The 26,172-nt window shown below is 43.3% G+C and overlaps 3 protein-coding genes across 3 annotated transcripts in view; 2 read left to right on the forward strand and 1 right to left on the reverse strand.

Annotated features, from left to right (window-relative positions):
• LOC6580760 (nephrin) overlaps positions 1 to 17,207 on the forward strand; it is a 53,390-nt gene extending 36,183 nt beyond the window's left edge. Inside the window, 13 exon segments of the mRNA XM_002006527.4 lie at positions 2,296 to 2,420; positions 2,422 to 2,432; positions 5,626 to 5,834; positions 5,939 to 6,183; positions 8,683 to 8,755; positions 9,337 to 9,488; positions 9,547 to 9,754; positions 10,443 to 10,573; positions 10,650 to 10,803; positions 10,892 to 11,635; positions 12,720 to 13,019; positions 13,162 to 13,559; positions 15,530 to 17,207. Coding sequence (XP_002006563.4) covers positions 2,296 to 2,420; positions 2,422 to 2,432; positions 5,626 to 5,834; positions 5,939 to 6,183; positions 8,683 to 8,755; positions 9,337 to 9,488; positions 9,547 to 9,754; positions 10,443 to 10,573; positions 10,650 to 10,803; positions 10,892 to 11,635; positions 12,720 to 13,019; positions 13,162 to 13,559; positions 15,530 to 16,102 — 3,323 coding nt within the window. The 3' untranslated portion in view covers positions 16,103 to 17,207.
• A 1,333-nt stretch (positions 17,208 to 18,540) lies between these two features.
• LOC6580761 (RNA polymerase-associated protein CTR9 homolog) lies at positions 18,541 to 23,866 on the reverse strand. Its single transcript, XM_002006528.4, has 5 exons — positions 23,648 to 23,866; positions 21,984 to 23,548; positions 21,712 to 21,928; positions 21,188 to 21,645; positions 18,541 to 21,123 (listed from the first exon to the last, which is right to left on the reverse strand). Exons 1-5 carry the CDS (start codon positions 23,795 to 23,797, stop codon positions 18,774 to 18,776), a joined length of 4,740 nt encoding a protein of 1,579 aa, XP_002006564.3. The 5' UTR covers positions 23,798 to 23,866; the 3' UTR covers positions 18,541 to 18,773.
• A 1,449-nt stretch (positions 23,867 to 25,315) lies between these two features.
• On the forward strand, positions 25,316 to 25,994 carry LOC6580762 (pupal cuticle protein C1B). The gene is made up of 2 exons (XM_032730022.2): positions 25,316 to 25,563; positions 25,627 to 25,994. The coding sequence occupies exons 1-2, from the start codon at positions 25,408 to 25,410 to the stop codon at positions 25,900 to 25,902; spliced, it is 432 nt and encodes a 143-aa protein (XP_032585913.2). The 5' UTR covers positions 25,316 to 25,407; the 3' UTR covers positions 25,903 to 25,994.
• The last annotated feature ends 178 nt before the right edge of the window (positions 25,995 to 26,172 follow it).

Genomic DNA, 26,172 nt, shown 5'->3' on the forward strand with positions numbered 1-26,172 from the left:
CGAGTGTCCGTCAGCGAGGCGCGCCACACGGAATGGGGGGCCATGCCGTGAATGGGGGATGCCGGCAAATTTGTCAGAATATTGTTGACTAGATAAATAATAAACCCAGGGCCTGGACTAGTGCCAGATCGCAGCGGATTTACAATGAATCCATTTACGATGCGACACAACATTGAAATGCACTTTCAGGCGAAACCAATTCATTCATTCAATCAATGCGTCAAATTCAGAGCGTGTGACAATAAATCTTTTGCGTGTGGGGTGCTTAGGGCGTGGGGGCGTGGGCGGGTGTTCCCCCAATTTCCGTCAGTATGGATCAGCTGACCTAGCCGACAAATGACAATTGCAAAAGCTTGCAACAGATCATTCAAATGCCCATTTCGAATCAATTTCGATTCGATTCGAATTCGGGAATTGCGTGTTTGAATGGTGTGTGAACATTTGTTCTCCCATCGCAGTCGCAATTAGCTATTGGCGCACTCAGCTTGAAGCTTGGCGCTTGGAGCCGGCGCAACTTATACAGATGGCTGACCCGTCTTCATCCGTAACTCATTTATCGCTTTGATCTGCTGACCCCATTCCCGCCTAGTTGTGGAGCCAAACAAATTGCATTTGCCCTCGATGAATTAAATCATTCGTTCGGATACCAATTGCGGTCATATTTTTGGCGCCTCCAGCCCTTGGCGCATTTGGTTAAGTAGGTTTTCCTATATCTCTATTTATACATATGTGTACAGATAGATAGATATATAGGGCTTCGATTTGTTACACTGATTTGACACATCTCTCTCGATTCGTCCATGGGCATAACTAATGGCCATGCCCATTTCTCATGTTCCGGTAATGGCGCCCCAAATGGAGCTTTGAATAAATGTGAAACAGCTGGTGGAAACGGAAGGGCGAATGGTTCCGCTCGCATTTCATCAACCCGAAACGAATCGATAGAAATAAACTCGTCCCAGTTTAGGCCAACTCAAAACGGTTGTATTCTTGGACGAACAGGTCTCTCAGTTGTATATAATTTTCATTTACTTCATTTTTGTTGCTTAATTTTTACTTGAAGCTCTCTGTTCATTCACAATGCCCCAACCGAAATTCAGCGTATTTGAGTAGCCGCAACAATGCATGCCACAACATTCCATTCTGTGCACGAATATTCATTAGCTAATAATAATTCGCCGCCCCGCCCACCCTACTCCCTTTGGCATATCCATTCGATTATATATGCAAAGCGTGTGGCGCTTGGCGCTCGTCGCTTATGACGACAATTAATCAGCCATGGATACAAAAGTTGCTTAGTTTACTTTCTGCGTGGGGAAGGCGGAGCTGCAGAGCTAGCAGTAATATATATATATATATAGAGATATACATATATTGAATATGGTGTCAATTAGGAGAAATAAAAATGCATTAAATTAATGAAATTGCATTAACGGCGAGAGGCGGGAAAAGTCGATTTCGATAATCCAATCGAATCCAATTGATAAGTATTGATTAATAATTTTAAGAGCTTAACAGCAAAGCAAATAGCAAAATGAAAAACTATTTACACAGTCGAGTTCACTGGAATAAAAAACTTTGATAAGCCAATGGGGGGTGGAGAATGGAGTAGGGCATAGAGACATGGAGACATACATATAGGCACGTACGACACGCCCATTCCCGTTGAAAATATGGAAAATATAATTTGTATAATTACAAATGCTTTGATAATACCAAATACCAATCAACAAGAAAGGCAACAATAGCAATATCGCTACAATTGTCAAATGCGGCCTCAGCTACACCCAGCTCAAGCTGTGGAGGGGGAGGGGGAGGGGTATGGGGAAGGGGCAACAACTAATTGCCCGCCAGCCGAGCGGCTGTTGCTGCTGCTGCTCCACAGCGGGCGGCACGCACAGCGCGTCGCCATCGATGTCGACACCACGTCGCGAGCCGCTAGCTGCGAGGCGCCACACGCTGGCTCCGCTGGCTCGGTGACATGGCCACGTCGTAGATGCATGGCTGATGATGATGATGACTCCATACCAGCTCAGCTCGGCTCGACTCTGCTTACCCTTTCAGCGCCAGCTTATCATCAATGAAAATCAAGCTGTCAGTCAATTTATAGTTATGCCATACAATATGCGTGTGTGAGCGAGGGAGAGAGAGAGAGAGAGACAGTCACGCATTCGCCTCACGCACAATGTCAAAGTTCACATATTTCAATGAGTGGCAGTCGCTTGCCTTGCATTTGCTGTAATGAAAATATTTCTAATTGATATCCTTATCCTTTTTTCCTCTCGCTCGTTTCAGGTCCTCTGTCGGAGGTACTGACGGCCGTGGGCTCCGAGGTGGCGCTGCCCTGTGACCTAATGCCGGGCACAATGATCGCCGACAAGGTGCAGCTGGTCATTTGGTATCGCCAGGGCAATGTGAAGCCCTATCTACACGTAAGTACCTGGCATAGGAATAAGCCATAACATAACATTATATTATCATTCGCTAATTTGAAAACTCTATTAACTTTTCTTAATGTTGGCATCTCTCGTACCTTAAGTCTGTCGAAAGCCGCTTAAAAATCTCTTTTTATTATAAGGCACTCTAATCTCTCGCATAAGATTCCATTAAAGCGGCACCTGTACTCTCCTCCTACCCCGCCCCACTCGCCTCTAATAAAGTTAACTGAAAAATGTGCCGAATATTTTTTGATATTTCCAATGACAAGCGCCGCCGCCAAGCTCCACCCACAGCGCTGAGCCAATTACGAAAGACGAGACACGCGTCTAGGTGCGCTCATTATAAATTCTATTAACGTCAGGCATTTATGTTGAATTTGCCGATATAAACATTACTTACATACCTTTCCCCAGAAAGAGAGCGAACCACCATGTACGTACATACATACGTGCATCTCCTGACCCAAAAGCTGCTATCGGTGGCAGCAGCAGCAGCAGCAGGTTCATAGTATGTGGCAGTCAAGCGATTCTTAACAAGCGAGGCAATCAGAGGCATGTATGTCAAATGCTGCCAACTGGGTGGCCCTTGACAGTACACAGTATATATATACACATACATATATCTACATGTCGTCTGATGTTAGTCAACCAGAAAGTCGCTGAAAAAAAAAATTAGAATAAAAACTTTAGGTTGAACTGTAAAGGCCTCGCCGCTTGAGCAGAGCAGAGACTGACGCGCACTAGACCAGAAATTGATTTTTGCATACGCTGGCAGAGCCCATCACCGATTCTACTTCGGCACAGACTCCGCCCGGAATCGATTATGGGCAAGTCAAAGTGTCAAAGTTAAATGTGCATTCATGTGGTTCGATTGATTCTACAGTATAAACTCGCTGTGGTGACTGCAATTACAGTTGCGAGTGCCGCTTTTATGGCCACCATAAACTTTACGGGCCCTCCCATCCACAGTTCTCTCGCACCTCTGCAACAGATCTTTGCTACCAAACAAAGCGTTATCCCCCCTCTCTCTCTCTCGCCTCTCTGTGTCTCTCGCCTGCCCGCATTCATTTTATTGTTTTCCATCAATTTTAATTTGCTTTTTCTACACTTCATAAATTTTCGTTGGATATTTGTTGTTGTTGCTGTTGTTGCTGGAGAACGCTTTTACAGCACGACTGAAATTTCCATATGGCAAGAAGAAGGTCGGAAGATTAATTACATGAGAAGTTTGTTGCCCAATTGCACGGGGCACCAGGTACAAGCAGACACTTGGTCTCGCCCCAATCGATGACCTTTGGCCCCTCGGCTGGCCAGGGTGCATATATGTATTGCAGTACTTAGGAAATTAGACATGGGGGCCGCATAGTGCTGGCGCCTGATTGTTGTGGGTGGCTGGGGCGCAGCTCACAATTTTGGCTGTTGAACCTAATTTAATTATCTTTAAATCCATTAACAAATAACCATCCATCATGCGGCACTTACTCGCACTGCTGTTGCAGTCGTCTTTTGAAATATATACATATGTATATATGTATTTCATCTTATTCTTCTTGTTCTTCTCCGGGAGTCTGGGTGCATTTGTGATAAATCACCGGCAGCAGCGACATGAGGGCTGAGAACGAGTTGCGTAGCCTGATATGCATAAGCTCTTGATATATTCAAGCTGTGCGATAATCTAGGGCAATGCTTTCATATCGGACGATCGTAAATAATGCGCCCAGAGCTAAGTGTAACTGGGCATCGATTGACCTTTAGCTACTTCTAGCTGCATACATAAATAATACCCATTTTTTGTACAGACATTTTGTTGTAACTATAAATTTTATGTTATTTGTGAAAGCCCTGTAATCCCGCAATTTTCCACAAACGCACTTAATTAGAGCTTGGAACATATTTCCTTTTACTTTTTCCGCACAAAAAAATGGTTAATGGATGCTGCTGGTTTTTTACGATAAGGGCCATGAGAGAAATATATTTTAATGCCTTTTAAAAGCTGCTTAAATGCTGCCAAAGGCAACGCAAATTAAATGCCTCGGAAAAAAATAAATACAAAAATTTAAATGGAAGCAGCTTAACAAATGCACGAAAAAAATGAGGAAACAAACGAACAAGGAATGAATTGATCAATTAATTAATTGAAGCAAACTATAAAAAACAAAATACTAAAAACACAGCGCGCGCTGGCCAACGAATTAACATAAACAGCGAAATTTATTTTGGCTGCCTGCATTTGTTTCTTTGGGGGAAAAGCCAAGAGCGGAAACAACGACAGCAGCGGCCATGGGCGGGTCTTGGGGCCGCAAAAAACACAAAGCAAATTAAAAATTTACAAGTGTCATCGAATTAAGTGCCACACACACAGACAGACAGACAGAGAATGAGCAGAGGCAAACTAATGTGCCTGGGGAACAGGCAAAAATAAAGGAAAAACCGATGGAAAGTTGAAAAACTATTTAAATGTAACCAAGAGAACCTAATGAAAAATACAAATAAAATGAAAAACGAAAGTTCCGACTGCACTTTGGATTATTTACGATATGTTGTTGCTTCTGTAGCTTCTATAGCTTCTTCGTGGCTATCGAGGCGTTGACACATCATGCGGAATCTTGTCAAAATGCATAGCAACAGCCATAAACCAAAAACCTTTGACAATAACAATAAAAAATGTTTTCTTTTCTCCTCCCTGTATATTTTTTTAATTTCCTTTCCCATTGTTCGGCTGGGCGTTCTGATTGGATTGGGTGGAGAGAGTTAATGAGACATTCTATTTTTACGGCGATTACGAGTGGATTTTGTTGCATTTTCAGCAATTTTTATGCCCATTTCATTTCTGATTTGACACACATTTCTCTCCACACACATTTTTCCTTCGCTCGGCTCGCTTAATTGCTGCCAAATAAAATCGATTGATGACCATTAAAACGATGCCCAGGTGAATGGCTGGCATGTGCACTAATCTCTGGGGTGTGCCGATGCACAGACTTTCCGAGTGTCATATATGTAGTATATATATGTACAATGGGGTCAACAACTTGTATATCTATGTATCTTTAGTAATTTTCGCCTAACTCAAGAGTCCACTTACAGAATTCAATTACATTGCCAAAGCCCTTTGGTGACATTTGAAATATGCAAATGTATGTTAATATAATTGAAATTTTTAACTTTCTTCTGGTCGAACCGACAGCTTTGATGCAAGGGGGCGTCCGCTCCACCAGGCCGTGCCCTGGGCGGACGAGAACGTCTTTAACAAAAAGGCCCACTTCTACTATGACACAAATCCGCCGGCTTTGCGCATCAAGAACATCCAGACCACAGATGCTGGGCTCTACAAATGTCGCGTTGATTTCCATAAATCACCAACCCGCAATTGGCGCATTAATGTGACAGTCCTTGGTGAGTAGAAATGCCAAGTCCGAAAGACTTAATTCCTATCTTCCTTATTCTCTCCACTTGACTTTCTAATCTATTATTTTCCCACTTGCCACTTCCATTCGCAGTGCCGCCCACCCAGCTGACCATATTGGACCATCATGGAGCCGCGGTGCGCGACCAGACGGCTGGCCCCTATCTGGAAGGCGACAGCATCAACTTGACCTGCCTGTCCAGTGGCGGCGTGCCACCGCCGCGCGTCTCCTGGTGGCGCGAGCACGCCCTTATCGACGACTCCTTTCAGGTGCTGCCCGACGGCTCGGTGCGCAATACGCTGCACCTCAAGAATATACAGCGCAAGGATCTGCTAACGGTAAGTGCGCCGCCGCCCAGCTGACATCCCCAAATTCTTAAGCCTTATTTATGAGCAGTCAACAAAGACGCGCTTCTAAGCCCCAATGCACAATGGCCAATGCCGCCGCCCATTTATTTCGGTTAGCCACAAAAGCAGCGCCCCATTAATGACAGCGCGCGGTGTGGCCGTGTCGTCCCCCAGACCCATAGACCCACAGATCCACAGCGACACTCAGGCACAGCCACAGCCACAGCCGCATCCCAATCCCCATTCGCGTCCGCACAATGGCTAATAGAAATCAAAGCGCCTGGGAAATGAATGCAGCCGCGACTGCATTGGGAATTGTTCAGAGCCGGGCAATGCCGGACGGACAGTCGACAGTGGACAGTGCACAGCAGACAGCGGCGGGCTGCCAGTTGGCAGTTGATTCTAAGCCGATTTTACTTGGCTTGGTGTAATGAACAATATTGTTAGACCGCTAATCCAGCGATTCAGAGCTGCACGCTCCACTCACCTATAGAGCGGCCCACTTGTACAAATTGTAGGCCATTGTGAATGGCAGTCATTGTGCTCGCGCAGTCATTGTGAACAGAACCAAATTAATGCCTGAAACTTGTGCGGTATAAATCCCGAAAATTATTAGAACTTTCTTGAATGATAATCCTCAGCTGACTTGCAAACACATGACAGGTATACCACACTCGAAGAAGACTAGGCATAAATCTTATCGAAATATACTCTGTAAATTACAGTAAAGAGTTCATTTCATTATTTATATTATTGATAAACTATTATATAAAGAGGAGAGATTTGAATACTTCTAGTGCATAGTAAAAGTTGAAGAATGAAAAAAAAAATAGAATTCTACACTATCTATGATGCAATATGAAAATTTCGAGAATATTAATAAACTGTCGGATAAAAATAAAATAAATAACAAACAATATTATAATAAATAATATATTTGTATTTATTATTATTATTATTTATATTGTATTAGAACTGTTTATAATTTTTTAATTTTTTTCTACGCTATATAATATTAAATAATTTAAGTTATTTAAAGTTTTTATACATTTTATTCAGATTTTTGCTTCAAGTCCTTTTATTCATTTTATTTTATCCACTTTGATTCTGTTGTTTAGCGACAGCATTCTTTTCAATTATCCTTTAACATATTTTTATTTTTCTAATAATATTACAACTCTATTAAAGTATTATAAAAAAAAAAGAACTTCATATATCGCTTAGAGAGAACCACATAGATTTTCTAGCTGAAATTTTGTAGAAGTGTGATACATTAGAAATCGGGAAATGGAATAAATCAAATACTAAGGCAATAACAAAAATAAATATAAATGAAAATAATACTAAAATAAAAATATAATAACAACCAATTCATAAATATAATTATATGTAATCAGTTTTCATAATTTAACCAACGCAAAGAGGATTATGCGTATTATGTGTGCGTTAAAGTTTTCTATATTAAATAAATTCTATATTAAATATTTAAATAAATAACCGAGCAAAGCTCTTTCGAGCAGCTAGTATTGTTTATAAATTGAATATTTAAATAAAAATTCCACGCAGTATTCAGCAAATTAGCATTGGCTTAGGCCTGGGAACCACGAGCTTCCAACATCATTAACCGCTCAACAATAGCTCAACTCAATTGGTATTTAAATGCGACATGGTCTTTAGCTATGCAGCAATATAAAAAACAATTCCGTTAAACGCTGAACAAACATCAGCAGAAAAGCAAAAACAATAAATATAAATAAATAAACAAACAGAAATGCATTGTACATTGGCAATAAACACATCGGTCAGCCATTGGACGGGGCGTGGCCTAGGGGGTAGCCCACCTGGCGAGTGGTCGATGCGACAGAAATATTGTATAACCCGAACAATATTTATGACCTAATTTCCTAGCCAAAAACGACAGTTTGACAGACTGAGCAGCGCGTTTTAATTTTCCCCAAGTTATGCAAATATTTTTATTAGACATCGTTACAATTTTCGTGCCTCAATAAAATGCCCGAATTGGAAATGGGAAATGTGTGTACGCTGTTGTATGCCTAGCCAGAAAGTATCGCATTACCAACGGCCAACAACGGCAAGAGCCAACTTGGCTACAGAATTTATGATATGCCGGCTAACAGAGCGAGCCTTTGAACCACTTTGACTGCGACGGAACGTAACATAATTGATTAACATTTTCGTGGTTGGGGACCGCGAGATACGGAAGAAGAGGAAAGCAGCTAGAGAGAGAGCGAGAGAGAGAGAGTGTGAGAGGGGAGGATACAGGCGGGGCGACAAGGAGCTAGGCGTGTTCGCCGAACATTTCAGGCAATTAAAATTAAATGTTCACCTCTTCAGGTCTGGTTGATTTATAATCTCCCATTATCGCCAATATTTTATCGCACATTGTATTCATAGAAGTCCAATTATTGTGCAGCGCATAAATCAATTTATTTATTATATATATGCTATTTTGTTTACTTTCTCCTCCAGATGTACACCTGCCAGGCCACCAATGGCCATGTCGTTCCGGCGCTGACCAAAAAAGTTATCCTGGACATGAACCGTAAGTTGGGGCCATCATCTTTAGTATGCGTGTCCCGTTTCGTATTACAAATTTTATTCAAATTGCCTATGCTAAAAACAAAACATTTGCCCACCCACACCCCAATTCAGGCTGCATCTATTATTTTCCATCTCTATTGGTGTTTGTGTAATTATGTTTATGGTTCGATGTGGGCGTTTGCCAAATGTCGACAGGTCAAGGCCAGGCGGAGGGCGCGGGCCTGACAGCCTTTTGCATGAAAATTAATGTAATTAAAGTTTTTGTCATTGTGGTCCGAATGCTGTAATCCAATGTTTATGCATTTATGGCATTGAAACTAACAACTCAATGTGTGGGTGTGTGTGTGTGTGTGAGTGGTGGGTGTGGGCGGGCGAATATGCTAATCGCACTGCGGATCCCGTGGGTGCGCGGCACAATGATAATAATACAGTTGTATACAGTTAGTTATATGGCAGTTGTAAAGTGGTTTGGAGTGCATAGTCAACAGCGAATTAGGCGTAATTAAAATAGCTCTTTAGCCCCAAGTACCGTGTTGTGCAGCCCCAATAACCCCATCGTGTGGTGCTCTCTTCTGTTCACAGTGCCCCCACTGAGTCTACTGCTGCAGGGCCTCAATCATGCCGTTGTCGCTGGCACACGCACCCATGTGACCTGCACAGCCATCGGGGCTCGTCCGCCGCCACATATCATCTGGTCAAAGGCGGGCCAGATACTGAAGGGCTCCTCTCAGTCGGTAAGTCAGGCAGCAGGTCCCGATTATCTGCCATTAATCGAACCCCTTTGCCTTGCAGACCTCCTCCGATGGCAATACGACCATTTCGGAGCTAATGCTCATACCCGTGCCGGAGGACAATGAGCGTCAAGTTGTCTGCTCCATTGCTCTCAACTCGGGCATTACCTCCCAGCAGCTGCACGAAGGCGATACCACGGTGATGACGACTCTGGGCAATGGCAACATGGGCCTCTACCTCAAGGACTCGCGAGTGCTCAACGTGACGCGTAAGTTGAAACCTTTCGTTTCAGTTACAAGTTCATACATTTTAATAAACAAGTTTTTTCGTCCTCTATAAATTTTTAATATTTAAAAAAAAAAACTTTAATTTAAATTAAATAATAAGTAATTAAATTATTAAGCGATTTTTTCAAGATTTAGCTGTTACTTAAATTAGTCCATTTTAAATACACATAATACATATTTTAATCTTTATTGATTTTTTCAAGTTAATGGGAAGTTAATTAGGTCTATTTTATATATAATACATATACAGTTTACTTTAATATTTAGTAATAAATTTCATCTACTTTTCGTGGAAGCATTTTTAATATATATAATATAAATTTTATTTAAAAAATGTATTTAAATTTTTAAAATAAATTTCCTGCTACCTTTAATGGGAAATAAATTTAGTCATTTGTAAATAAAAATAATATATATTTTATTTAAAGAACTTATATATATAGTATCTAATTTAGTTTATCTTGAATATATAAAATATATATTTTATAGGATTATTTATACAAGTGCTTATATTACTTTTCTTGCAATTCATTTTTAGTGTACGTATGATTATTATATTATTATAGGGTATCCTGAAAACTTAATTGATAATTTATAATTTTTATATCTCTACATATTTAATTAAAAAATTATATAGATTTTACTACATCATTCTTCCATTCATTATAGATGCACCCATTGTGAACCTGAACTTGGGCGCGCCGCTCGATGCCAACAACTTGCTGAAAGGCTCCGATGTGTACCTGGAATGCGATGTGCGTGCCAATCCCGCCATAACGCGCGTCGAGTGGTATCATAATGTAAGTCCCTTTAGCAGTCCAATAAATTAATATGCTCTGAATGTCTATCTCCCTGCCTGCCCCTCCCGCCCCACAGGATAAGCAGCTGCACTCTTCACGCGGCATCATCATCTCCAATCAGACGCTCGTCCTGCAGGGTATCTCGAAGTCGTCGCATGGCCAGTACTTCTGCCGCGCCACCAATCTGCAGGGCAGCGTGTCCAGCAACGAGGTTTACCTGGACGTCAAATGTAAGTGACCGACACGAGCCGACAGTACTTGACCGAGCACTCGACTCAAGCCTGCACTGCTTTTCGTGCCCTTGCTCCTACTTTGCAGATCCGCCCGTGTGCAAGTCCGACTCGACGATTATACGCGCCGCACTCAAGCAGACAATCAACATTACCTGCGAGGTGGACGCCAATCCACTCGATAATCTAAATTACAAGTGGCACTTCAACAACTCGCTGGAGAGTCTCATTGAGCTGCCGGTGCTGGCGCAGCTGGCGCCCGCCACGCTGCCCCTGCTGCTGCCATCGGGCGCTTCCGGCGGATATTATCAGCGCAGCAAACGGAAGCACGCACATGGTGGCCAGCGACTGCTGCACGGTCGCCATGGGCGCGTGGCCAGCATTGTGGACATGACAGCCGCCGTGCGCTTCGAGGATGACTACGACCAGGACTTGGAGGACCATGAGCAGCAGCTCGACAGCTATGCGGACTACGCGGAGCCGCCCTACACCCAAATGGTATACTCGAACATGGTGCACAAGAACCACGTGGACGGCAAGCAGCCCCAGCGCAAGCAGCCCGCCGCACAGCTGCAGCCGGGCGAGGCGGGTGCCCATCACATCAGTGCGGCTAGCGCCGGACAGCTGGCCGAGCGCAAGCGCCTGGCAGCGCTGCACAAGCAGCAGCATCACCGACAGCTCCTGGCCACGCCCACCACTACAACGGCGCCTCCGCTGAACAATGTGTACAGCTATCATGTGGAGAGCTACGAGAGCTTCGGCGCGATTTCGTGCGTGGCCAGCAGCCCCATGGGCCACAGCCAGCCCTGTTGGTATCACATCCAGCCAGCAGGTGAGTGCCTCTGATGACTTATCGGTCAATCAGTCAATCGGTCAATCGGTCAGTCAGTCAGTCAGTTAACTTCAAATTGAAAAACCAACAAATATCTCTTAATTAATTTCGCAACGTGCATTGCAACACACGCGGACGTGCAAGATGTTTACCCAATTGCAGCTGCTGCGGTTGACAGGAGTCTGGTTTGGGTCTCGGCTCGGGGTTGGTGCTGGTGTTGGTGTTGGGCTTTTGGGGTTGGGCTTGTGGCCAGTAGTTAATTGTTGCACGTATCGCGGCCAAGTGGCAGCCATTTGGTGCGTGAATCTCTATTTACATTTTGCTGCTGGAAAATATTGCCACGCTGTGGCAATTTTACGCGTCGCAATTGTTTGTCGTTTGGCACAGCAGCTCGTTCAGCTGTCCGTGTGTCCAGCTGTCCGGCTGTCCGGCTATCCCTGGCTGCAATAAAAGCCACGTTTACCAACAGTCATGTTGCTGCTGCTGTTGCTGCTGGTGTTGATGCAGCCAGCTTCAATCTGTGTCGCCAATAATCTGATAATCAAATGCAATAAATTGCGAGGCGCATCATTTATTTACCTATCGCCATTGGCTGTTGCCGTTGTTGTTGCCGTTGCCGTTCCCGTTAAATTAAAATACACAATGACCATGGCCTGCAAAAAGGCCAACACGGATCGTCGCACAGCAGCGAAATTTAGTGCACAAATATGTACGGGAATTCGGAATAATTTAAGCTTAAAGCTTATTCAATTTCCCCATCACTAGGTAAAAGCTGGAGCAGGCTACAAATTTATTGGTTTCATTCTATTTTCGCCCCATGACAGCTAATCAAATCCGATGGCTAAAACTGTCTATAAAATGGATTTCTAATTTTAACGTTTTATTAGAAAATTGATATCCGGCGTACATGCTGTGAGGCGGGTTCCGCTTTCCATAGAACGGGAGTTCCTTCCGTACAATTAACTGAAATAGAATACTTCTATATGTAGATGTACTCATATGTCATTAGTGGAATATATTAAGCACTCTCAATTAACTTGTTAATTTACCATTAATAATTTTCCATTTTCCATTTCCCCGCCAGATCTGCCGGAGCCGGTTAAGAACTGCACGGCGTATAATGCGACGGCCAACTCGCTGCAGATCCAGTGCGTGCCCGGCTATGATGGCGGCATTCCGCAACATTTCCATGCCCAGGTGTACGACGAGCTCACGCGCCAGATACTGTACAATGCTTCCTATAAGTATGCGGACTTCACAGTGAAGCGCCTGCCCAGCGACTCGGCGTTTAACATTCGGGTAACTGCTGTCAATGCACAGGGCTCCAGCAAGGTGGCATATCGCGTGCGTGGACGCACACTCTCGGCGCCCCTCCTGCGCACAGGTAAGACGTGGCGCCATGAATAAGTCAACAGTTGAGCCACCTGCTCGGGCTTTTGGCATTTTCCATAGCACTCATTTGCATCGTTTTACTCATGCAACGTCTCTCTCCCTTCTTCTGTCTCTCTCTCTCGCTCTTGTTGCAGCTTCCTCGACTGCGGTGCTGGTGCAACTGACACCGCTGCTGGGGGCGCTAGTTGGCGTCATTGCGACACTCTTTCTGGTGGCCATTTGTGTTGTGATCTTTATTAAATTCCGCAGCAAGCAGAGCCGGCGGCATGCGAGCGGCGATGCGACCACAACAGAGGCGGACAAGGGCAGCGCTGAGCCCCTGTCCCGCAACATGGGCAGCCATTCAAGCTTGGAGGACAAAAACCCGGACGTTGTGCCGCAGGAGGCCAACAGCGAGGACGAATTCCATCTAGAGGAGAAGGCATTCGACCGCCTCAATATGGAATCACAGCGCATTCTCTACACGCCGCCCGCGCGCATCAACACCGCCTCGCCGCCGCCGCCCTCGCTATCGCCCACATTCGGCAAACAGGTGAGTGCCGCCATAGAAACTAACATTAGCCAAAGCGCATGGCAAGCCTTTGGCGTTTATGATTTCTGATGCATAACATTCAAAATTACCTGGAAAATTCAATCTACCCAAGCAAATTTGTCTATTAAAAGAAAGTAAACAAAAATAGAAATATATAAATATGCATATAATATATATGTACAGGGTTGACCGTTTGCGAGGAATCATTAGTTAAAGCTTAGGCTAAATGTGATACAAATTATTTCTTATTTTAATATTTTATTTTGGCTTTTTTTTTGTAATTTTTATATTTATTTTTAACAAGCTTTTAGCTTTTGCTTTAATTTGTATATATTTTTTAAATTTTATATTATAATTAACAAGTTTCCTTGCTAACAAAATTTTTTCTTTTGATTTTAGTTTTTTATTTTAATTATTATTATTACCTTTTTTTTAATTTTTACATTTGATTTAACAAGTTTTATTTTATTTTTTTTTTTTTTTTGTAATTTATTTAAAATTTTTTTTTAAACAATTTTATTGTTTTTGATTCACTTTAAGTTTTATAAATATTTTGCTGCTGCATTAGGCTGCTACCATTAGGGACAACTAAATCTAAGACAGAATTAATTCAGCTTATAAAAAAGATATTTCTTGCTATTTTGAAAAATTTAAAAATACTTCAACAATTTATTATGGAAATCCAATAGGTGACACCCGTTTAATTCTTCTCTTTCTCCGCTTGGTTACTCAATAATTGGGATAATAAAATGTCCTAGACCTTGAGCTGCCAAAAATTAAGTTTAAGAAAGTAAAACATAATTTGGGGCAGATACGTTTCGCAATTTACTTTTATGTTGCATACTTTTGGGGCGAAACAATATGCACATAATATAAAAATATATTTGCAATCTAAATTATTATATAATTGTGCTCTCCATAAAACCATTCACTGGCAAAGATTAGTTACTCAGGTTTCGGGTGTTCCAACTGTCTGAGTTCTGCAAGAAGCCACTAAACTGCCCTTCAGTTAAAGCCCATCAAGTTGAGGTCTATATTTAGCTGAAATGAACCCAATATCCTGACAATCAGCCAGCCAGCACAGCTTCGATTCATTTTAATTTGATATCAGAGTCGTCAATGCGACCTTCATTTCAGTAAACGAAAAACAGAAACACGAACCGATGTAAGCAGTAAACAACAGAACTCGCATTTTCTATGGGCAGCTAGAAATATCTGATTTCATGTTCATAGACCACACAAATTATTATTACGCATTATTGACGCGTATTGATTTAGCAGGCCATTGGCAGAGCGTGGGCGTTGCCATTGTTCGACAGCCAACGCAAATTGGGTAAAGAGCTTGCTTACATTTGGCACCAATTAGTCAGAGATCGTAAATAAATATTACATGCGATTGTGGGTTTATTTAGACCGAAATGCTAACAGTCCGTTGACACGCTGATAATAAGCGGCATTGCTTTGTTTATTTTAAGCATAAACTTAAAATTCAAATATTGAAACACTTACGGCAAACAATTGAAGGTGTCAAGCTCCATCAATAACGCAAGTTTCGTGTCGTATGAGCCGCAGGAGGATTTCATTTATAGCTCGTATTAATAATGCCCATGCACGAAAGGAGAGGAGGTGGACAGTTGTTGCTTTTATTCAGCAAGGGGTCAAGGCATCAAATTTTGATGAGCTCAGAAATAGTTTTTGCTTTGACTGTGGCCAAGCACATTTAAAGTTGCCCCTGTTTGGGTTTTCGGTTTGTGCTGTTGGCTAACAAGCTCATTAGCAGTTCAAGTTGTTTTCACTGGTTGCCAACTTTTTAGCCACACATGCAAAAATTAGTTATCTGAATTTTGAACATGCACGAAAGTTGCACTTCAATTTAAATTATTTATGAGCGAGCAGTTACTAAACGAACAATGTCTCTCTCTCTCTCTTTCTCTTTCTCTTTCTCTCTTTTTCTCTCGCTCTCTTTGCAGTATGGAGAACTGTCGCTGACGACCAATCCCGCTTTTAGTTTGTACAACACACCACAGAGGGCGCCAGCTGCCCAGCGCCCGGTCTACACGGCTCCGCCGCCCCTGTTGTCAACACGAACGCCGCCAAATATTTATACTAGAATACCGGGACGCGGCAGCAGTGGGCCGAACGGAGGCGCCACCACCTATTTGCCCGCGTACGAAACACGCACGTCGCCAACCTCGCCCTACGGCTCGACCACGACCTGCACCATGCCGCTGCTGAATGGCCAGTCGAATGGCTCGCTGCAGACCAACAGCGGCAGCATTGGAGCTGGCATCACGTGCAACACGCTGCCGCATCCGGGCAGCCTGCACTTGGGCGGCGTCTCGGCAGCGATGACCAGCTCGGTGACCAGCGGCAACATAACCATCGGAGCTGCCCAGTCGCTGCTCACCTCGCCGCGCACCCAGACCGCCTACAGCACGCTGGGCACCGGGGCTGGCACACAGTCGCCGCTGCTGAGCGTGGGCAGCTCCTTGATGGGAGTCGTCGGCGGTGGCGCGAGTAACTACGAGACGATGGGCTCCTGAGAGTTAGCCAAAGATGACATTAAATGTCAGATCGTGTGCATAGGCGGGAGCAGTACGTGCACCACATCGGGCGCCGAGCGCACCACCATCGTCTAAACCAATCCTCCTCCCCCTCAGCTGCACTACCCGGCCCAGCCCAGGCCCGAGCCAGAACTGCACTCCCACACTGTATTATAGTTATGTAGTTGTCCAGCACCTTCGTCTAGCTCTTCGAACATAGCTCACGGCAGACATTTCGCATGAGGCGAGGCGAAGCGAACAGAACTTACAAGACTTCCAAGAGGGCAGAGCGACTAGGAGCGAATTGAGCGGACTCGACTTGAACTGTAAACCACAAGAGAACGAAGCATTTATAGTTTACTCCACTACCCGAAGAGCAGTTTGCATATAGTTCGGCATATATACATACGAGGATATATATGCATTTCGGTGAAACCAGGCAATACTGATAGTTTTAGCTTACACTTACGAGTATGTACCAAGAAACAGTTAGATACTGAACTAGTTATACTTGAGATACTTTGTGCGCAAATTACTTCAATGAAATTAATGAGCTATGCTTGTGAATTCACCAATAAACTAGTTTAAACAAATACTTAACTAAATGCAAATACATCATAGCGAAAATATATATGAATATACGAAGCAAATATATAGTATATGAATGTATATCGAAGAACCCTTTGAGAATTTAGATGTGTCCCGTATTGTATATACTAACTAGACTAAGACTATGAGATCCATAGAGGTTAGCATTAATTATAGTCACTTAACTCGTGTAGTCTGTAACTAAATTAGTTAGTCACATTGAATCTACGAAAAGACTATCCCCCTTTCGAAAATGAACAAATCCTGAGTATATTACTGACTTATATGGCATAGATAACGTATTATATACACATAGATAAACATTAATGGAAACAAGCTAAGCGCAAATCAAGATATATGTATATATATTGCATACGATATATGTTACTCGTATAACACTGATAATATTTTGTTAAATGTGAAAGAACTTTATGGAGCATCTGTTGTCGAAACTTTATCAAATATGTAAGTATATATAGTATATATTAAAAAAAAACAGAAATATTGAAAAAAAAAATCCATATGCTCGCGCCAATGTTCAATGTGTATGTAAAAAATTTGCCACCCGCCCAAAACAAAAATTATTCAAATTCAACTCTTTAAGAATAAAAAAAAATAAAGAAATTAAATAAATAACACTCTGAAACTTCAAGTTTTTGTCAAGTGTAGAAATTTGTTTGGAACCATCTTAATAAATTAATTGCAAGTGCTTTTTGAATGGACGAAATCAAATAATAATGTGACTCGAATTGTAAATTAAAATAACTTAATTCTAATTAATATATATATTGTATAGTGAACTGTATAACTTCCCACACAAGTATATATATATTTTCAAGTTTACTTTCATTTCGAATTGTCGCTAAACCTAGTTTTACACTTTTGTCTGTCAATTATTTAAATTGTAAGCGAAATCTTTCATGTATTGATTTGGATTATCATTTTATAAGATAAATCTAAATATGAAGAGAATTAAAACAAATCTGAAATATGTGCAAGAATAAATAAAGAACTAAATCTGAAAACGAATGCGCAGACTTTAATTGGATGATGACGATACGGCTTGTATATCTGATTGATGTGCCGCTCGATATGGAGAGCCTTCATTTATTTTTAGCTTATGAGCACATTCCTTAGGCATTTGTGCTAAGAAGCTGTCAGAGCTTGACTGTCGGCTGGCATTTGACGCTGATTTGCTTTATATATGCATGTATACACATAATATGATTTTTCATAATTTAAAGAGTCGCTGCTAATGACACAGACAGACACACACATAGCCGCCGTCTACACACGCAACAGGACCCACATGACATGATTCCGTGTGTGCATATTTGTCCTTTTGGCAGAACACGCAATACATTTTTGGAATTAATTAACGCAACACAATAAAGCCCCAGACGCAAACCACAAAAAGCACCCAAAACTAAACAGAAACTCATATATGTATGCCTTCAGATGTCAACGACAGAAAATGCCTGTGTGTATTTGTGTGAGTGTGTGTGTGTGGGTCTGTGTGAAGTCCACATCCTGCAGCGCAACTTGTCACTTGACTAATTTCGTGTCTCAGCTCATAAATTGATATTAATGAGCGAACATATTTTTTCGCGTTTGAATTTGACTTCGGTTCGTTTGACTCTGACAGTTACAAAGTGGCTCCAGTATGCGTAATTTAAGCCGGCGACCAATGTCCTGCGGTTATTTAACATGACTTGACATTCAAATGAACACACACGTAAGTCCACACACACGCATACACATAACCCAGTCTCAACGGGGCTAGCCCCCCACTCAGCCCCTCTGCGACAACTCAGTCACATATCGTGTCCACAAATAAATTGTACGAGACCTTTATGTTTGCGCGTTTCTTTTATTTTTATCTCGAAGGAATTCAAAAGTCCGCTGATGTTAAGTGCTACGACATTTGCAGAAAATACATACTGCCATTCCCTAAATATTAACAGCGAGTGACTACACACTGAATAATCGAATCTGCCCGTGGTGTCTATATGGGCAATCGAGCTACTGTGACTCTTAAAGTGAATGCTGTCGTCTCATTCCAATTCACCTGCATTTATGCGCTTTATTTCTTTCCTTTTCCATCTGACTTGTGTTTCTTCTCATTCCCCAACTCTTTATCATCGTGTTTTCGTTTCCGTGACGTGTGCTTCTGCCCCTTGTTTGAAGCCTCTGCCTTGGGTGTTACCATTAATGAAGCAATTGATTGTAATATATCTGGCGGCTTTTCTTGAGCTGGACCTCGCACAGGCTCTGGATATTTGTACTCACTTTCAGTTTTCTTATCAATTGGTTTTGCTCTCCGTGCTTGTCTCGTATCTTGTGTCTCCTCCTTTTCATCCTTTCGGCGTTCACCCCTTGTTATTGACTTACTTGAATGCTTTTTCAAGGTTTCCCCGCTCGAAGCATCTAAGTCTTGTAGTCTTGGTTCAGCCATTGATTTGAATAAATCCGTCTCTGGCTGAAGCTTCTTGTCAACATGAGCTAGACCTCGGGCTTTCTCAGGGCTTTTATTCTCCTGACTTTCGACTTTATTATCGATTGGCTTTTGTTCTCGTGTTTCTCCCCTATCTTGTGTCTGCTCCTTTCGCTCCTTGTGATGTACATCCTTCATCATTGACTTACTTGAATGCGTTTTCAAGGCTTCCCCCTTCGAGGTATCTAAGTTTTCGCATTTTTGTGCTTTCGTTAAATCAGCCGTTGATTTTAATACATCTGCCTCTGGCTGAAGCAGCTTCTTCTCAACTAGAGTGGGATCTCGGCCTTTATCTGGCTTCCTACTTTGCTCATAGTCGATTTTCTTATCTTGTGTGTGCTTGTGTTTTCTTGATCGTTTCCTATCGTGTGTCTCCTCCTTTCTTTCCTTTTCATGTTTGTCCTTCATCATTGACTTACTAGAATGCCTTTTCAAGGTTTCCTCACTCGAAGTATCGGAATTATGTGGCTTCGATTCAGGCATTGATTTTAATATATCCGTGTTTGGCTGAAGCAGTTTCTCAACTTGAACGTGACCTCGGACCTTCTCTGGTTTCCTATACTCATCGATTTTCTTATCGATTAGCTTCTGTTCTGTTGTTTGTCTCTTATCTTGATGTTCATCCTTTTTCAAGGCTTCCCCACTCAAAGCATCTATGTTTTCGGGCTGGGATGCTTCCAATACAGCATCTATTGAGTTTACCTGAAGTTGTTTCTCATTATTTTGAGTTAAACGGTGAACTATCTCTAGACTTTTACTTTCCTCACTTTCAATTTTCTTGTCATCTTGTCCTTCCTGTTCAAGCTCAGTATTATTCATTGCCTTATTAGAATGATTTTTCAAGGTTTTCCCGCTCAAAGCACCTAAGCTTTCTGGCTTAGGTGATTCCATTGAGGCAACTTTTGAGTTAAATAACTGGAGCTGGCTCTTCCCAACTACAGCTGGATCCTCGACTGTCACCGCCTTTTTATTCTCCTCACCTTCAACTTGCTTTTGCTTCTCTTTTCTCTTTGCTTTTCGTGACTTTTTATCTAGTGACTCCTCCTTTTCTTCCTTTTTAAACTCAGCCATATCCATTGCATTATTAGAATGCTTTTTCATGGTTTCCCTACTCGAAGCAACAACTCTATCTGGCTTAGGTGCTTCCATTGAGGCCTCTATTGAATTGAGTGAATCTATCTCTAATTGGAGCGGGTTCTTCTCAACTTGAGCTGGATCGTGGACTGTCTCTGATTTTTTTTTCACCCCATCGTCTTGCTTATCATTATGTTTCTCTTTTCGCTTTGATTTTCGTGACTTCTTATCTAGTGACTCCTCCTTTCCTTTCTGTTCAAGCTCATCCTTTGCAATTGACTTATTTGAATACGTTTGCAAGGTTTCCCCGCTCGTTTTATTCTCAGACTGAAGGTTATTGGCGTCATTTGCTTTTTCTTCTTTCCGCTTTGTGGATTGGTCTTTTTCGAGAATACGATCTCGCTCAGATAACTTTACCGGACCCACCCGCTTCTCTACATCAACATCGCTTGGTATCTCTCTAATTTCTTGCTGATTTTCCTTCTTTCGGTATTTTTTCTTACTCTTGGATTTCTCCAGCTCTAAGTTTTGCACCTCATCAACATCTCTGCTCGAATTACGCCGCTTTTTCGACCGCTTTTTCTTAGAGTATTCATTGTCCACCGTTGGGTTCTCATTCGGCTCATCAACTTGTATTGGGGTTTCTTCATGAATTCTTCGTGGCTCTTCGTTGTGGCCTTCCTTTTCAGTTTCCTTTTCCTTATTTTTCTTAGCCTTACGGCGCTCTTGCTTCTTGCTTAGTTCTTCCTGTTCACGCAGATTCTGAAGTTGTTCTATAATTCTTTGTTGAAGCTTGGTACACTTCTTGGATTGCTTTCTAGCTGATTTAAATTCCTGTTTTCCTTGGCTTAGGTATTGAAAGAATCTTTAAAAAGAGAAGATCATTTAGAATCATTAAAGTAGACTATAAAATTAAGTGTAAAACCAACCTCAGAGCGATGCTGATGTTCTGCTCGGCTTTTTGCAGTTCAGTGAGATCAGTTTGGATGGTGTCAAATGTGCTCCGAATAGCCTGCTTTATGACTAATCCCAAATTAAAGATTATATTCGGATCATGGGGTGCTGCACGCCGTGCCTGGCACAGAATCAGCTTGGCCTCATCGAATTGCTCGCTCTGATAGAGAGCAGAGGCTATCATTTGCATTTCCTTCACACTGTTAGCGGGCAGGACGTCCTTTAGGCACTTCCTATAGATCTCTACAGAGTCCGAGTAGTGCTTCAAGTCCATGGCTACGTGTGCCAAGTTCAAGATTGCGTTCGAGCAGAGTGAGCTAGACTCAACAACCTGCTTGTAGATTGTCTCTGCAGCTGTCAAGTGGCTTAAATGACACATGGCCACGCCCAAGCCATTAGCCGCCCACAGATTGCGTTTATTCTGCTCGAGGGCCTGAATCGCAATACACGATTAAATAGAGAAATACTTTGGGCCTAATGGCGACCTCGTTCCACTCACCTTGCAGAACAGCTGCAGAGCATTCTGCTTGTACTGTAAAGCCATATCCGTTTCATCATTGGCAGTGGCCCGTGTCCCCTTGAGCAAGCACACGTTGCCCACGGCGACGAGCGTGCTGGAAACAGCAGCATTGGCTTGTCGACGCATGATCAGACTGTAGCTGCACATGGCCTGCGATAGAGCGCCATGCCTAGCATACAAGTTGCCCAGAAACGTCCTGCAAAGAGTTGACTGGTTTATCACAACGAAAGTAAAGACGGCTTAGCTCTTACCTCGCTACTATGTGATCGGCTTCCAGACGAAGCACCGCACTGAAGTAGTGCACTGCCATGACTGCTTTATTGCACTTGTTGGCCATCACGCCCAGTCGCAGGTAGCTGTCGTAATAGTTGGGATACTCAATGATTAGTTGCTTGTAGCTGTTCTCCGCCTGGATCACCAAGCCCAGATCCTCCAGCACGCGCGCCCTATTGAACCTTACGGTCAGTAAATTGCTCTCGCTATGCTCCGAGTTCGGGTTCTTTGGTAGCTCCCTAATTGCCTTATCCAGTGTAATGAGCGCAGCCTCTGGCAGCCCGGCGTGCTGCTGCAGCGCAGCCAAATTATTAAGCCAAGGGAGGGGTATGTCCTTGTCCTGACCGTGCGTACGCTGGTAGATGCTGATGGCCTCCTCATAGGCGTCAATGGCCGGCTGCCACTGCTGTTTCCGCTCGTACGCCTCGCCTAGAGCCAGCCATGTGTCGCAGTCCTCCCGTCCGCCGTGGTCCAGCGCACTCTGGAATAGCTGAACGGCCCTGTCCAGCTTAGTGGGCTCGGCGGACTGGGTGTAGATCGCACCCAGCATGCGCAGCGCCTCCTTATTCTCGGGCATCAACTTGAGCAGGGTGCGCAGCGAGAGCTCCGCCAAGTACAGCTGCCCGCGACGCACGTATATCTGGGCGACGCCCAGGTGTGGCGGCGAAAAGTTCGGCTGGTACTTCACGGCCTTGCCATAGAAGTCGAAGGCGCGATCGTAATCCTTCGTCGCGTGAAAGCTGCGCGCAATGTGGTAACAGTTCTGGGCCTTCAGATCCGGATCATCGGTAATCAGAAAGGCATTGCCCGCCGCCGTCCGCAGCTTCTCATAGTTGCGCGTATAGTACAGGTGGCACGACAGCCAGGTGAGCACGACGGGATGCCGATTGTTCAGCTCGAAGACAGTACATAGCAGCTTCGTCGCGTCCATGTTGGCCTCGCGCTGGCGCTCGTTGAGCTTCAGCTGGGCAAAGCCTATCAGCGCATTTATGCAGCGCTCGTTGCTCTCCACGGCCAGCTCGAAGGCCCGCCGGGCCCTGTCCAGGTCGCCCATCTTTAGGAAGCAGTGGCCTATGCCCATGCGCACATCGGCCGGCCCGTCTGGGTGATGCGACAGCACACTCTTGAAGTAGCCCAGGGCCGCGCGGTACTCCTGACGATTGTACGCCAGGCAGCCGAGGCCCAGCAGCGCCGGCACATTGTATGGCGACTGGCGCAGTGCCGAGACAAATAGCGTCTCCGCTTCCGGAAGACAGCCATCAACCAGCATCAGCGCAAAGCCGCGGCACAGCAAGTACGGAATCTCATTTGACTCCATATTCATTGCGTCAATGATCTGCAGCTGGTCCAAGACCTTCTCCTGCCAATCGCAGCTGCGCTGGCCCACCTCGTTGCAGGCCATGCGAAAGTAATGGGCGGTCAGCATCGCGTGAGTTCTTAGCAGATCTTCCTCGTACCCGGGATAGCCCCTCAGCCCGCGCGTAATCGAATTCTCCAGCAACAGCACAAACCCGTCAATCTGATTTTGGTTGTAGTGCGTCCACTGCGATGGGGAGTGCCAGAATGCAGAGTGAGTTGCACATGTTCTCTTCACTATATACGTGTATGTATGTGTATGTATGTGTGTGTTATATCTACTTACAGCTCTTTGTATCCAATCGCGCAGCTTGGCACGCCTCGAGGTTAGCATTTCGAGCGCCTCATCGGCATTGCCCATGGATGAGCTATCTCTATCATTCCTTTCCGTTCGCGATTGATAGAAATCGCTTTTTGTAAGCTGTCTATTCTGCATTACGAAAACAATTGTTGTGCACGCTTTGAAAAGTTCTATTAAAGAGACCGGAACTTCAAAAGCTATCAAAGTTGTATCGATATCAAAGGGACAGTTGTCAGTTGACAATGATAACTGGAGGGGTATTCCACTAAAATGGATGCGCGAATCGGAGACAAATGCGAAGAGAATAGTTTTCTATATTGAAAAGTTTAAGATGATATGCCTCAACTATATATTTTATTGGCATTTATTTTATGCAAAATATATTCAAATATATAATATATAATAATATAATTTGCACCCAATAAAAATACGACAAAACAAAAACAGACAAAAGGAAGCACGGCAGACCCCATAAAATATATGTACATATTCTCAATCCATGTCTGTTCTTCTGTTGGAATGTCTGCCCCTCCCATATGAAATTTTAAATGTGGATTCGTGTAAGAAACAGTAGAGGCGTAACATAATCCTTCGATAGCACATGGGCCTAAAATCGATAACAAGCGCTATTTTATGTATTTTTTATTTAACATAACTTCAATGTCGTAAATGGGGCTGTATTAATTTAGTAAACGATTCAGTTTTTCTTCTCTTATTTTTGCCCTATTTGTCCAGTCTATATGTTGTATGGTTAGTGGTAGTATGCCAATAAGAAAGTAGTTTAGTTTAGAAGGAATAGCACTATGGTTAACTATCGATGCCTTGCTGCAAGTCTATCGATACTTCAATTACCATGTGCTCTCTCCACTAAACTAATCTCTTATTGGCAAACTACGTTCTGAGATTTTTAATATTTAATGTAATCCGATTTCTTATACTTAGATTTTAAAACCTTATGCATTTGAATTAAATTTCTACTTATATGTTAATAACTAATTATGTATTGGCCTTAAATTAGGGTGGCATAATGGCCTGGGGCCATTCAAATTCCTTAAAGTTAGCCTTAAACGCCAACTAAAAAAGCATAAAATGGAAATAGACTTCAGAGTATCACCCAGTATGACAATTCTGCTGAATTTCTTAACACAGTATATACAATGTACCTCTCTCTCTCCTTCCAGTATATCAATTACTGTAGCAAACTAGCAGTTTCACTTAGTAATTGCATTTAAAATTACTCTAAGTATATATACATAGACCTTTTTATCGAAAAAACGCTTTCATGCGGCACTCCAGTAGCTCTTGCTATGAATTGCATAGTCAAACGGCAATCAGCATGATCGATATCTCAATCTCTGTTATATTTGGAAGTACAACAAAAGAGCGCTCATTAAGTGGTTTTTAACACCTGTCGTCCGAGTCGGTGAATGTCAATGCCAAACGCTACAATTGTTTGTAAACATGGAGTTTATGACGCAAATTACATGGCGACTTCCAGTTGTGTAGATACCCAGCGATTTATATGTGTACATGCGTATATCATTATTTTATACTGGTTGCCCTTTATACCTTGATTCGTGTCTGGCAATATTGCTTGTCACCGCTCAACTGAAATCGAAAACAATAAGCCCCAGCCCCCTCGCCCCCGGCACATTTCTGGCGCAATTGTCAATTGTAGGGCCTAAAAATAAATATCCATTAGGTGGCGAGGCGAGTAAAGCTAATCCATTCGATATGCCGGATTAATGTCCACGGTGCTACCAATTCACATCCGTGTCCGCAGAACTTGTTCTGGCTCAACGGCGAGTATAAATGGAGCAGTCTGTCCGTGGACCAGCATCAGTCAACCAACCTCCAACGTTCGTCGAACACCACCAAAAACCATCAAAATCAACATGAAAGTAAGTTCCATCCATCAGCTCTGCAGATAGCTCTGTTTACCTATGGCTCTATTGCCTTTGTAGTTCCTCATTTGCTTGGCTCTCTTCGTCGCCGTGGCCCAGGCCCATCTTGTGGCGCCAGTTGCCACCTACGCTGCCGCTGCACCTGCCGTGACCTATGCAGCCGCACCTGCCGTCTACTCGGCCGCCGTGCCACGTGCCTACACCACCTACGCAGCCGCTCCTTCCGTGTACTCCGCCTCGTATGTGTCGCCGTCTGTCTACTCCGCCTATGCTGCGCCCGCTGTGGTCTCCACCTATGCGGCGCCCGCTGTGGTCTCCACCCTCCTCAAGAAGTGAATCAATCAAGAGAACAAGCATTGGACGTCCCACTACATCGCATGGAAATTAAAGTTAGGCCAGAGTGTATAAATAAATTGAGCTGAAATGAAGATTGACAAAAGGTTTCATTTGGATTCGACCCGAGTGTCAGAGGCTGGAAGGATCACTCCAGCAGCTCCATGAATATTAAGAGTTAAAATATGAAGTCAATTACGGTGCCCCGAAAGTGTTGCATATAAATGATGTGCGCGCACTAAGATAGTAACGACAAGGCGAGCAAAGCTCACT

Source organism: Drosophila mojavensis, unplaced genomic scaffold (genome assembly GCF_018153725.1).
Source record: "Drosophila mojavensis isolate 15081-1352.22 unplaced genomic scaffold, ASM1815372v1 contig_81, whole genome shotgun sequence".
Taxonomy (NCBI): Eukaryota; Metazoa; Arthropoda; class Insecta; order Diptera; family Drosophilidae; genus Drosophila; species Drosophila mojavensis.

Coding starts and splice junctions, on each gene's coding strand:
- LOC6580762 (XM_032730022.2), top strand. CDS start 25,408: ATGTCCACGGTGCTACCAATTCACATCCGTGTCCGCAGAACTTGTTCT. Junction 25,564..25,626: donor CCATCAAAATCAACATGAAA/GTAAGTTCCATC, acceptor TTGCCTTTGTAG/TTCCTCATTTGCTTGGCTCT.
- LOC6580761 (XM_002006528.4), bottom strand. CDS start 23,797: ATGCAGAATAGACAGCTTACAAAAAGCGATTTCTATCAATCGCGAACG. Junction 23,549..23,647: donor GCGATTGGATACAAAGAGCT/GTAAGTAGATAT, acceptor TCCCCATCGCAG/TGGACGCACTACAACCAAAA. Junction 21,124..21,187: donor AACATCAGCATCGCTCTGAG/GTTGGTTTTACA, acceptor CTCTTTTTAAAG/ATTCTTTCAATACCTAAGCC.